This window comes from Mus caroli, unplaced genomic scaffold (assembly GCF_978045245.1).
Source record: "Mus caroli unplaced genomic scaffold, Mus_caroli_1 scaffold_12, whole genome shotgun sequence".
NCBI classification, from domain to species: domain Eukaryota; kingdom Metazoa; phylum Chordata; class Mammalia; order Rodentia; family Muridae; genus Mus; species Mus caroli.
This window is the reverse complement of record NW_028227267.1, coordinates 56,200,643-56,214,387: the sequence shown is the minus strand read 5'-3', so window position 1 is coordinate 56,214,387 and position 13,745 is coordinate 56,200,643. Positions and strand designations below refer to the sequence as shown.

General features: G+C 45.1%; 1 protein-coding gene across 4 annotated transcripts in view; it reads left to right on the top strand.

The window, feature by feature from the left end:
• Positions 1-13,745, top strand: part of Atp8a2 (ATPase phospholipid transporting 8A2) — a 556,425-nt gene that overhangs the window by 93,345 nt on the left and 449,335 nt on the right. For 3 of the 4 annotated variants that reach the window (XM_021182071.3, XM_085828704.1, XM_029469106.2), the window contains exon 2: positions 9,416-9,560. In XM_021182071.3, coding sequence (XP_021037730.1) covers positions 9,416-9,560 — 145 coding nt within the window. Of the gene's footprint in view, positions 1-8,728; positions 9,033-9,415; positions 9,561-13,745 lie in introns of those variants that run through there. The other variant, XM_021182072.3, reaches the window with a different exon arrangement.

Sequence of the window (13,745 nt, the reverse complement as noted above, 5' to 3'; positions counted from 1 at the left end):
GAAGTGTCATAGTTTGGCTCTCTGCTACTTTGATGATGTAGGGGCAGGATCCAAGATGCCCATCACTGCTTTAGCACCAAAGCAACACGAGTGGGAAAGGGTTTATTCGGCTCACACATCCCAGTCACAGTCTATCCCTGAGGGAAGTTAGGGCAGGAACTCAAGTGGGACCAGAAGCAAGAGCCATGGAGGAAAGCTGATCGCTTGCCCCCTCTGGCTTACTTAGCTAGCTTCCCTGAATAGCCCAGACCCACCTTCCCAAGAACGGGACTGCCCACAGTAGATTGGGTTCTCCCACCATCAATCATTATTCAAGAAAATGGCTCAGAGACATGCTCAGAGGACAATCTGATGGAGACAATTCCTCAATTAAGGTTCTCCTCCCAAGTGACTCTAGTTCGTGTCAGGTTGACAAAAAAAGCTATGCCTTCAACTGTGTATTTCTCTCTCCCACCACCCAGCAAAATGCCTCCCATGTAGGAGGTACTTGATCATTGAATGAATCCAGCATCCACAATATTTCAAGTCATAAACAGCCCACGGCCTATTACTTTTGCTGCATTCTCTTTATTCCCTTGAGAAGAGAAAAGAATCCAGTAAGTGTTGACAGAAATAAGAAATCTGGACGCATCACTGTCATCTTCCCATTGTTCTCTGAGCTTTGGAACTCTTTGCTTGGAGTGGATCACATCTGCTATATTTGGAGAGACACAGTCTGTGCAAAGTGGGGTCTTGAGAAGCCTCTCAAGTGTGTCTGCCAAGGCAAAAATAACCACATTCTGCATTTTCCCAGCACTGCCATTGTGTCTGTCTGATTAGGAGAGGTAATCAGCCCTGCAGCCCTGGTTCTCTCCAGCACCCAAACTGCCGCTGCTGTGCCTGTGTTCTCAAGAGCCATGAAAGAGCTTTGCAAATATGGTGTGGAAGCCAGAGCTAAGCTTGAACATCTTAGGAGGTGTGTGTGTGTGTGTATGCATGTGTGTGTGAGTGTATGTGTGTGCGTGCATGTGCATGCATGTGTGTGTGTGTGCACATGCTCGTTAGAGTGCAAGCATGCATGTATGTTTGTGTGCATGCATATGCTTCTGATTAAAAAGCTCTGTAATCAGCCATGACACTGCTTTCCTAGAGTGGAGGCGTGCCCAGAGGCATAGAGAGAGATACCTTTGTATAATTTTCAAGTAAGAGAAAGACAAATTAGCCTCTTATCCCTCATTATAAAAATCTGAATGGCCACATCTTCTAGAAAGTGTAAAGTAACAGAATTTTTAGAATTTTGTATTTACTGATTCTTTGTGAATTTCACATCATGCTCCCATTCCCATTCATCACCCTGTGCTTTTGTGCCCATCCTCCACCCTTGTAATCTTCCTCCCTGCAAAAGAAAAGAAAAATCTCATTGTGGAAGCTGTAGTGTGTCACAGTGTGTCACACAGTATACTCTTTTGTCTACACATCTTTGCTTGTAAATGCTTATTACATTGAGTCATTGGTCTCATTTGAGGCCTCTGCTTTCTGTTATTCTGGATCCTTCTTGGGATTTCTCTCAGATATTCTGTTGTTGTCCTGTGTCATGGAGATCCTGCAACTTTGGATTTCTAGGATTGGCCCTTTCATGGGCTCTAGAAGTTCATCTAATGGGGTGGGCCAACTCATAGCCCTGGATCTGGGCCTGGGTGGTAGATGTAAGCTATTATTTCCTGGAGGTGGAATGGGGATAGCATCATCTAACTGAGAAAGAATTCTGCATGTATTAGCACTTTGAAACTGGAATGGAGGCTCAAGCTGATCTGTGAGGTAAAAATGGTATCAGTCCTCATTGCAACACTGTGATAAGATAGCCCAGTAAACAATTTAGGGCAAACTTATTTTGGCCTGGGTTTTCAGATTTTCAGTTGGTGGTCACTTGGCCTGTTGAGTTTAGTCCAACAGTAAGGCAGAGCATCATGGAGGGAGCCCATGATGGAAGAAATTCTTACCCCAAGGTGGCTAGGAATGAAAGACAGGATGGGGGAGACCTGGGTCCCCATATCCCTTCCAATGACCTAACTTCCTTCCATTAGGCCTTCCCACCTATAGGTTGAAGTATCTTCCAATAATACTACTGGTGATCAAGCCTTTAACACAAGGCCATTTGGAAGACTCTGAAGAAATAAACAGTAATAAAATTAGATTTTTTTTCTAAGAAAGGAGGGAGGAGGATTAGAAGGAAGGGAAGAGGGTGTGGAAAGAGAAGGGATATGAGAGACCTACATGACCCAAAGTTTAAAATATTTACCAACTTGCACTCTTTAGAACAATCATCACCCTTTGATTTCTATAATCAGTTTCAATTTTGTGGACTAGGAAACCAGGGCTCAGTGGGCAGCTGCTTAGCTAGGCTCACAGGGTAGCATGACCAAGTATAAGGAGATCGGAACTCAAGCTTCTGCAGATATGGATTTTAATCCTGTCTTTTCTGTGGTCTAAGATGTTGTGAACTTGTTAAGAAGGTTTCTGGTTTGAGTCCATCATTCAAGAGTTCACAATACTAGGGGCTGGAGGTAATGGTTCAGCTGGTAAAGGGCTTGCTGGGTGAGAATCAGGGCACAGAATTGGATCACTACCTCTTTTAGAAAAAAGCTTTTATGATTCTGTAATGTCAGAGATGAGGATCCGAGACAGGAGCATCTCTGAGCCCACTGACTAATCATCTTAGTTGAATGATAAGCTTTGGGTCCAATAAAAGTCTCTGTCTTAAAAATAGGGCGGAGACTGGATGAAGAAGAGACTTGACATTGACCTATAGCCTCCAAACCTATATACTCATGGTTACACCCTTCTATGTGTGCACATAACACACACACACACACACACACACACACACACACACACACACACCACATATATACCTCCACTCACAGCATCTCCACATACAAAAATAAAGACTTCACAGTTATAACACTAACTGGCCAGTAGTAAGTCAGTGACACAGGATGATGACAAATCACTGCAGCAACCTGCACTTGCCAGTGACAACAGCTACAGCTCAGGCTTCCAGACCACCAGCACTTCTGATCAACTGCATATAAATTACAAGCCCTTCAGAGAACTCAGGAGCATAGTACACTCGTAATGAGCTTCATTATAAGCATTAACCCAGGGCCATCTAAATTTAAAGGTACTAGGGTTTGCTGTGGGAGAATACCAAGTCTGAGGTTTCATATATCACCTTGTCTGCACATTAATGTAAATCGCCGGCCTGAGCCCTCAGCCTGAGCTTTTGTAGCAGAGTGGCTTTTGTCTTAGTTTTGCTTTTTTGGTTTCCTCTATGTAGATGTTCTTAGTGGGATTATTGACCGCACGATGGAACTCAATCTCCAACTGCCCTACAGGTTGGGATGTTGTGCTGATGGACCTGATTCAAAGGCCTGGACTCCTAATCACGTGGTTGGCATCGGCTGCATGCTTAGATGCATCTAAACCTTCAGTCATCAACTTAGCATAAACTCAAGTGTGGATAAAGATACTCGCTGTGAATAATAAAGGCACCAATGTTTCTGCTGCTCTGGACATTTCAAGGGTTTTTAAATACTACCCCCAGGATCCCAAATAAATACAAGATGTGTTCCGTTTTGGTGTGTGTGTGTGTGTGTGTGTGTGTGTGTGTAGGCTGTCTTTAAATTCTTTAAAGTCTTGCTCTGGTCTTTTGAACTATGGGAGTGTGATACCATGCGATGCTCAAACAAATTCTTGATTGTCTCCACGAGACTCTCAGAGCTGGTTACTAACAAAGTTTGACTTAGAAGAACTAGATTATTTCTTTTTCCAGATCTCTACACTGTGATAGTAAAACATTACTAGGGAGATGGAGGAACTAGGTAAGCTCTGAGAATTATTTGGAATTGTGGACATGTTGATTGTGTTAGGGGAAAAAATGAACTTTGGGATGAAGGGTTTCTCCCCTATGTTCCTTATCTCATTGAAACACTTTGTAATAATTTAGCTATGGTAACTTTAATTTTGTATTTAATTCCTTACTTAAAAGCCTGTAACTGCCTCGATCTGTTTAGTTAATGTTAATATTATTTATACGTACTACATAAACCTTAAATAAAATAAATAGATACAAAAATATCTTCCAGCTCATACTATGAAGAGATAGATTTTAAGGCTTACTAGGAATTTTCACTTTGATAAAACACAATTTCCATGCAGTTAGCTCTAAGATGGCTAGAATGGAGCTGTCCTCTTCACCTGTACCTGCTCTGTCTCAGGGAGAAGTCTGTTGTCCTGCTTCCTAACCAGCGAGCTGCATCTTCTTCTGATTGCCCACAGGTTGCACATGAGTGGAATGCTAAAATTGTTTGATTCTATGAAGTGAATGCACTCCTGCCACATGTGGATGCTACCTCCCACTGGCATGGGAAAAGGGATGTGTAGGAGAGCCAGAGCTGAGAGGAAAGCTAGAGATGGCAGGCAGGGCTTGTTGGAGGGTCTACAGCAGCTAGGTTCTAGGTGTGTATCCCTGTCCATCCTGTGCTCTTTGTGCTTGGAGCCAGTCATGTGGCTAGAGTAGCTAGCCAGATCTTCTCTTCCCCATTCCTACTCTTCACCCATTGCTTTATCCATAATCACATGATCAGCTATTGTCTATCGTCTCTAAGTTACCTTCCAACCACTTAAGGATTCATTCAAACCAGCGGCTGGAAAGCGGCCATGGGGTCTTTCTTCTTGGGAATCTAGTGTCTCTGGTCTGAGTACTCGTATCAAATGCAGTGGTTCTCTACTTGTGGGTCATGATGCCTTTGGGGGCGGGTGTCACATGTCAGACATCCTGTATATCAGATATTTACATTATAATTCACAACAGTAGCAAAATTACCGGTGTGAAATATCAGTGAAGTAGTTTTATGGTTGGGGGTGGGGGTCATTGAAACATGAGGGACGGACTGTACTAAATGGTCACAGAATTGGGAAGGCTGAGAATCTCTGATCTGACGAGACCCTAGTCTGAGACATCTGGAACCATGGCGCCTCAGGGTGAACTATAAGTGAAGTGTAGTTTGTTCCTCCTGGTTCACCTTTCTTGCTCTCCTGTCTTATTGGGTAATGCAGGTTATCTATGGGTTCTTTTATGTGCTACTCGGTATATCTGGTTATGAGTAATTGATAGAATGACCAGGGTGTGGCTTATATCAGATATGGAAAACAGAGACTTCAAAATGCTGGGATGGAGTAGGGGACTCTGGCTGTCCATCAGCTGCTTCACATTTATTTTACTTTGCCTCCTGATTGCCTTGGTGGGTGGAAGAAGCCTTCAGACCTGCAAAGTGTGTGCCCACAGGTTAGCCACAGGCAGAGACCGTCCTTTCTGGTTCCCAGGCTTGCTGATTCATCATAGCTCACCTCAGAGCATGCAGCCGCCATCAGTTCAAAGATCCACAGAATTGCACAGCACAGATGTAGCTCCTGGGCTCTGGCTTGTCCATGAGGGAAACAGGGGTCAGTGCCCAGATAAGGAAGTAGTCCATGGTTCCATGGCTGCATAGGTGCCTTCAAGAGGCATCCAATCCAGTGGGTTTAGTTTGTATTTATCCACCATAAACTTATGACCACTGCTGTGATAGCCATTCTTCAGGATTAGGCAAGATAAGTTTCCCTCAAAGACTTGACTATCAATTGTCCACGGCTTTCTGTGGGAGCATATCGAGGCACCTGTCCATTTGCTAGTCTTGTTCTCTTAATCCTTTCCCTTCACTTTGGTTTCTTCCTCATCTACCAGCAATCTATTGACCCATCTATCTGCTGACACTGTGCCTGCTTATTTGGGGGAGCTATAAGCATATGCTTGGCTATTGTGTGGTGGTATCTGCAAAATGCATTAACTCAGGGTTTGTCTCAGGAGTCCAAATTTGAAACCTTCATCATGATGTGCCCTGCTATAAATGGCACAATGTTTTCCTTAAGCAATACAAATCTGTGTTATTTTGAAAATATATCTTCCAGTTCAGGGGTAGGTCAAGCTGAGGTCATAGAGGTAGAAGGAATTTATTTGAATCTTGGCATTGGGGATGACTAACCATTTCTTCATAGAAATAAAGTCCCCTACTGTGGCTCTGTTAAAAGTATAGAAAGATGAACATTTTTGCATTCTAAAACTTGGGAGATAGGATGTCAATCTTGTTCTGTTGCCACTTATTTGTGTTAATAATCTTTCCCCACTAATAGTAGTTGTCAGGATTTAATTGCTTGGGCAAACTATTATTATTCTTAATTATGTGTATGTGTGTGTGTGTGTATATGTCATATGCTTGCAAGTGTCCATATTGGCCAGTGGTGTCCAGTTCCCTAAAACTGGATTTACAGGCAGTTCTGAGCCACCTAACATGGGTTCTAGAAACTGAACTCAAGTCCTGTCTAATAGTAGTATGTGCCCTTAACCACAGGCAGTGACTCCATTATTTCTCTTGTGGTGCTTTTTGACCTAGTCTGATTTAAACTGCAGGTATCCAGTTTGCTCACCCTTTATACCCCACACATCCAGTTTCCCTCTCTCAAAAACAAGTCTTCCAGTTCCCCCATGAGACATTTTCCAGGTCTAAGTTTTCTTTCATTCTTCTGTCAACTCATGTGTTTACTAGCTTGTGTCTAGACTGCACAGCTGATCTCTGTATAGCCAACCTCCTGCTGCTTTCCCCATTACTGCTGGGTGTTCCTCTTTCTTGCTTAGACATCTTCTGTGGCTTCAAATGAAACCCAGCTCAAAGCTGGCCCTTCTCAACCCAGCGTGTCATCTGCAGTCTGCAGTCTGCCCACAGCCACTTTCCCACTCAAAGTACAAGTTATTGTGTTACCTCTAACCTCCCTTAACACCTTCAGTCTCTTAGCTTTGGTTATAAATGACCGCTCACGGCCAGGCTGCTGTAACACTCTGAATGGCCACTTGATTCCTTAAACGACTTGATTGAGGACAAGGGACATCTCCTAAACAAGCATCGAGCAACTGATTGTTCAGGTGTGGCTGTTTATGAGTATCCCTTACAAAGCAGTGCGGCGCAGAATCGGGGAGGATGTGGCTCACAAAGTAGTACATAGAGGGAGTTCCCTTGGTGATATGGATTTCATGGACACAGAGCTTAGAGGAGTGGAGAGCCAGTATGTTAGTGCAGTTCTGGCAACGGGCTGTTTGATCCTAGCTAATGGTAGATCTTTGGTCCTCCTTGCTGGTCACTATAGCTCTACCTGGGAAACCTGAAGACATCCTTCATGGGTTCCCATCATGTGCTAGGCTGTGGGGCTCTGGGATTCTAGTTCAGGTAACTGTAGTAGACAAAACAGATCTCTGGTGTCCTGGAACTTGGGCTGTTGGATATGGGGAAACATCACAAATAGTGTCAGGTGATGGCAGTGAATGCTGAGGTGGAAAACGAAACACGTCAAGTGGCAGAGAGGAAAAAAAAAACCCTATTCTTTTATTCACAAACATCTCCATTTGTCCAAAAGTAGCAGGTGCATTAAAATGTAGACTGGGTTGGGGTTATGGTTTAGTGGGGGTACTGAAAGGCCCAGGGCTCTATTCCTAGCCTACTGAAAGAAAATAAATGAGACAAAGCCCAGTCTTCCTAGATTAAAACCCAGGAAGCAGAGCTGATGGGGTAGCCAATATGGAAGTAGACATGGCTTCCTGCTGCCCTTTCTCTTTAATGGGAGGACTTGGCATTGTCTCCTGGCTAGGATAGACACTAGAAAGTAGGTGGTAAAGGCGGAAGAGGTGAGGGGTTGCTCCTACAGTAAGAGATAGCCTGGGTATGGTGCACTCATTCAAGGAGCAGCAGCAAAGGGCTGTATCTGGCTTGTGACCATGGCCCCCGGTGTGTGGTCTGGATGCCAGCCGACTCCAGGCCTGCTACTTCTTCACTGGTCTGCATAGTATGTCCACTCGAGATACTCAGTTCGCCTCTCAGATTCTGCTTTCTCCTGCTAGGGATTGCAATCCTTGTAGTTAAATTAAGATGATTGAAACACAAGTGTAGTTTTCCAGATTTTCTCCATGTCAGCGAACAGATATCTCTGTAGCTAGCAAAGGGGAGTTGACTCCCATAAATAAGATTCAAATTTTGCAAATGGTGTGTAGTATACACCTTTTTGATAGAGAAGATGAAGTGTTAGTTGGATGAATAGTTAAGGAAAACAAGGTTCCACCTGAAGAGCTTTGATTCTCCCTAAAGGTTACTTCTCAAGGTGGGCTGCCTTTTCCCAGAGGGGATGCTGGGTTGAGCTTCTGTGTGTGTGTGTGTGTGTGTGTACACGCGTGAGCATGCAGTGTAGTATATCCTTCTGCATACACCTAAGAAAACTGCTGGGGAGTTAAGCCTGTTCAAAAGCTTCCAAATAAAGCTTGCTGTCAGTTTTATAGAACTGGGAGGCAGGGAAGCTTGTGTAGGAGCCACAGGAACTACTTAAGAAGGAACTGGGAGCTCACGTGCTGGACCAGAGCTGGAGATGAAGTTGCTCTTTTGAGGTGATCTGGCTTATTTATGGACACCAGCAGAAGAGCTCGTGCAGGATCGCAGTGGGAGACAAGCTCTGTCCACCTGGTGCGGGACTGATTTCACAGTGGAAGTGCTTTCAGCAGTGATGACTTCACGTGTGGCATCTCGCTAGGGTTGTTTGTCTCATTGTGACTAAACATTGTCAAAGGATTCTAGAAAAACCAGGTTCCGAGTGCAAGGACAAGGCGTGGCCTCGGCTAAGTGGAGGTCTTCTGGCTTTGCTGCTGACTCCCTTAGCCTCCTCTCCAGTCTCAGGCAGTCTAAAGCAGCCCTCTTGCCATCGCCCTGGGCCAACCTGGCAAGCGCGGGTACCACAAGCTACGCGTGCAGCCAGCTCCATCCCCATCTCGCTCTGGGCCGCCAGACTCCCAGGAGCACTGGGTTCGGGCGAGATGGGGTTGCCTTGGGTCCACCGGGCCTCCTGAAGGTCCAGGGCAGCGTGAGGTCTCTAGTAAATCCAGAGTTAGAGAAGCCGGGGAACCTTTCCCAGGAATCCAGGTTGGAATGAGGCGGGGGGGAGGGGGGGGGCGGGCGGGGAGGCGGGGGGGGGGGGAGGCGGGGGGGCGGGGCCTCACAGGTCCACGGCGGGGCGGGGCCCAGGAGGTGGAGCCTATTTACATGTCGGGGTGGGGCGTCTCGAGTCCCAAAGGGGTGGGGCCTCACAGGTTCAGGGCGGGGCTGAGTGGGGCGGGGCCTGCCGCTGCGGTGGCAGCGGCGGCTGTGGCTACGGTCTAGTCTCCAGGGGCAGCCTAGGTGCATAGGCGGCCCCAGTCTCTCCAGAGCATCCTTCACGGCTGGTCCCCGCCTGCAGCCCGCTCGCAGCCTCGGGCCTGGAGGCTGACTTCTTTGTGTTTTGTTTTCCCCGCGCCTCGTTTCTGCAGGACCCGTTCGTTCTTCTGCGGGCTACAAGAAGGCAGAGGATGAGATGTCCCGGGCCACGTCTGTTGGAGACCAGCTAGAGGCACCGGCCCGCATAATTTACCTCAACCAATCTCATCTCAACAAATTCTGCGACAACCGGATCAGGTAGGAGAACAGGCAGCTGGGTGAAGCTCAATGCTCACATTCATGGGATGGCTTTTCCATCACCCAGGCGGCCCTCAGTTCACTTGCTTCTCCCAGCACTTTGCATCTCTGCCTCCTGCACCCACTTTGAGCCCAGAGGTCCACACCCAGCGCCCAGTGGGCCATGTGAACACAGATGCCTTCTCCTATGCAGAGCTGTGCCCAGCCAATCTGTGGGCCTTGTGGAAGTTCTTCTAATGCCACCGATAAAAGTGAAGGTGTCCTCTCATCCCTGACTGCCTTCCGAGAATCTCCATAGTCTCCGTGCAACCTCATTGATGGTTCTCTTTGTCACAGCTCTCTTGAGTAGTTTGCAGAACGTCTGTGGGGAAGTGCTTTATAAGGGAATGAATGTGAGTCCCACAGGCTACAGGGACTCACATTCATTTCCCAGTGACCCACTGCATTTGCTAAGGGTCTTCTCATTTGCTAGGAAGTCTTGCCCAGAGTCAGCAGAAATATGAATGGAGGGTAGCATTTTAGTGTCTGCTTTCTGTCAGCTGGCCACTGTGTTAGGCACCTTAGCTGCGTATCTCCAGTGTCTCATGGAGCAAGTCATTGCCTCCAGATCAGGAAACTGGAGTGGAGAGATGTGAAATCTTGTACTACGCTCATATATTAATAGCTACTAAATGGGAAAGCTAGAAATCAAACCCACTTATCTGACTAGCAAGCAAATTCTTGCTGCTGTGCAAAGCTTGTTTCTTAGCTCAGTGTTAGCACACTTTGAGCCACCATTAAACTTTTGAGCTTTGACCAGCTTCATGTCTGTGAGTGATTTCTGAGGATACTCTAGTGTGCTGCTTAGAACATCCTACTCAGGTCTGGATTTCCAGGTTGTTTGTTTGTTTGTTTGTTTGTTTGTTTTTTGCTTCGGCTAAAACTTTGTGGTTAGATATTTAACTATTACATACCTTGGTAATGCCACACTGGCAGCAAGGTCTGATTGGTCATTTCTATAGCTTGATAGGATTTGGGAAAGAATAACAATGTATATGTGCATATATGTATGTATGTATATTATATATGGAGATGGTACCTTCATTTTATTAAGGGAGTGTTAGATTTGTGTGACTTTATTTTGTGTTTCAAGAATGACTTTTGAACACATTTTAAATTTAAAAAGTAAATGTTAGGATATCTGAGACTTCATTCCTGAATAAATAGGCTTGTTTTGAGATATGGGACATTACAAACAGAACATTAGAGCTTAACAAACTAGCGTGACTAATTAAAAAAGAGACAGATAGTGAAATCTGGAAAAGCCTTAGAGAAATTGGAGCCTCATACATTTGGCCAATAGGAATGACACATAGGGCTGCTGCTTTGGAAAGCAGTTTGACCTGCCTCCAAAAGGATAAAGATAAAGTTACCATAGGACCGGGTAATTCCAACGCTAGGTATACATAGCCAACACACATGAAAACAGAGGTCCTCACGAACATGTGTACACAGATGTTCATAGCAGCATAACTCATGGTGGCCAAAGCATGCATGCACTGAGGGATTCACTCAGATGACTCTAGCTATAAAATATTATGATGTGGATGAACCTTCAAAGTAGTCAATGGAAGAGCAAGTCGTAAAAAGTCATGTGAAGTGATATATGTGATATATCACATATATATGTGATATATGTGATATATGTGATATGCCCCAAAGGGAGAAGTGTGTCCTGACACATTAGTGGTTTCTGGGCCTGGAGAAGGAAGATGAAGGTGTGGGAGATAGAGAATGATTGGATGATGGCTGTTACTCTGAATGCACGAAAAGCCGTCTGGAGCCCAGCATTGGCCATATAGCTCTATGTCTCCTCACCTTTCATATTACTATTGAATTCCTTGCAAAAGCACTCAGGTCATTTTTTTAAAGAAGTTAAATATTATATAAGGAGATAGGATTGGAGTATCATTTTTTTTAATAAACTTCAGTGCTTTTCAAAAGGTATTTTTGCTTGGTTCCGCCAATTTCAGTTTCTCTGTGAAGGTTTGAAACAGTTATAATAAAATATAGGCCCTTGTTTGCACAGGAAACACACAGCAAGGGTCACCTGGGAAGAGGGAACCTCAGTTAGAAAATGCCAAATTAGTTGGATCTGGAGCCAAGACAGGGGTGGGGGGCATCTTCCTAGTACATGATTCATGTAGGCGAGCCCAGCCCACTGTGGATAGTGGCATCTCTGGGCAGGTGGTCCTTGGGTGTATAACAAAGCAGGTTGATGAGCCACAGAGAGCAAGCCAGTAAACAGCACTTCTCCCTGACCTCTGCTTCAGTTCCTGCCCCCAGGTTCCTGCCTTGAGTTCCTGCCCTGCCCTGTGATGGCCTCAACACTATAGGCTGAAGTAAATAAACCCTTTGCCCCCAAGTTGTTGTGGTTGTGTGCTTATCATAGCAATGGAAGGAAAACTAGGACAGGAGGCAGACATTTAAGAGTAACGGGGCCTCGATACCTGTCTGTATTAGGGCTAGTTTTATCCTGAGAGGAATTCCAACTGGTTACCTGAAAATATAGTTTCATGTATACTTTCTTGGGAGAAGGGTTTGGAATAAGTATGTGTATGTGTATTGGATTGGCTAGGAATAAAGCAGGCTTATTACCGTTGTATTGCTATATGGATTCATTTACATCATACTACGTATTAAAATGATAATTTCTTTCTTACTTTATGGTTTATCCTGTAAGAACTTTTCAGAAAGCACCAGATCTAGACTAAGAAGTTTACCGTGTGGTCCTGGAGCTTCTCTGAGATCACCTTGGCGTAGATGTTCCAATTCTGCTGAGTATTAATGGGAATCACTCATGGTTGCCAATGACTTGCAGTTCATTAGGAACTGATTACAAAGCTTCTTGACATTAGAGTTTAGGGCTTTTACAAAGCCCTGAGCCACGGGATCGAAGCACTTTAGTAGTGCTGAAGTCAAGTTTACAAAACACGGATTTCTTTTTAAAGCTCAGCTATTGAAGGGAAGGCTTTCATACAAGGAAATCTCTAGAGAATTTTTTCCTTAATATAATTTTCCATGTAAAAAGGATGTTTTTCTCATCATCAGGAACATGGGTGTCCTCAGACTGCCACTCTCCCTCTGGGGCTGGGGATGGAGCCTGCCTTATACACTCTAAGTACATGCTACAGCCCCAGGTGTGTTGTTTCTAAATTAAGCTGTTTGGAAAGAAAGGGTCTGAGGGGAAAGCTGAGGAGCCTGATGGTCCACTGACAGGGTTGTCTTGAAGTCTGTCCTCTCTAGCTTATGGTTGTTCACTCTGCCCAGCCCAGGCCCTTTATGGCTGGGACTCTCGGGGCCCTGACAACTACTCTGTACTTGCTTTTGCAGGTGCTTGGTGTTTGACAGTGGGGAAAGGGGCTGCTGAGCATCTGGGAAAGTATGTAAAAGATTATGTGCTATACTATGTCAGGGAACTGATGTGACTCGAGGAAGAGGTTTGGCCGAGAGTGAGCAGTCATTTCTGCTTGGTCCTGTATGTACAGAATGTTCTACATGGGGATTCTAAATCTGGGCAATTGGAATTTAGTTCTGAGAGCTGTGTCATGTGTATGCAAGTCTCTCCAAACGTTGGTCTTGGACCTAACACCGAGTAACCTGCTGTATGCACCGTGCTCACTGACATTTCTGCTGGGAAGCCAGTGGATTAGCATTGTCACCATGGCGATAGGTTTTGAAGCAGTGTCTTTCTCAGGGCACTGGTTCTTATCTAAGAGGACAATCACCTTCTTCATTGTTAAGACATTAAGAGTAAAACTTGGTATTGTGGTACACTCCTTTAATCCCAGCTCTTGGGAGGCAGAAGCAGGTAGATCTCTATGAGTTCCACACCAGCCCTGATCTTTGTAGTGAGAAAAAAAAACCCTCAAAAATATGAAACTTTCTGGGAATCAACATGATATCAGAAGTGGTAGATTCCATATGTAACCTCATGTGGTGGGTCACCATCAAAACACAGGCACATCAAAAACATCCAGGAAAGTTACTGTGAGGCTAATGCATGCGACGTATGTGAAACACAAGTGGATTCTGGGTTTGGACTCAGTCTCATTGTGTCTATGTGCAAAATCTAAGAGAGATAAGACAGGGAAGAAAGCTAGTGAGAGAGCAAGATCAGAAGGGGTTCTTGTCTCAGTCACCTTG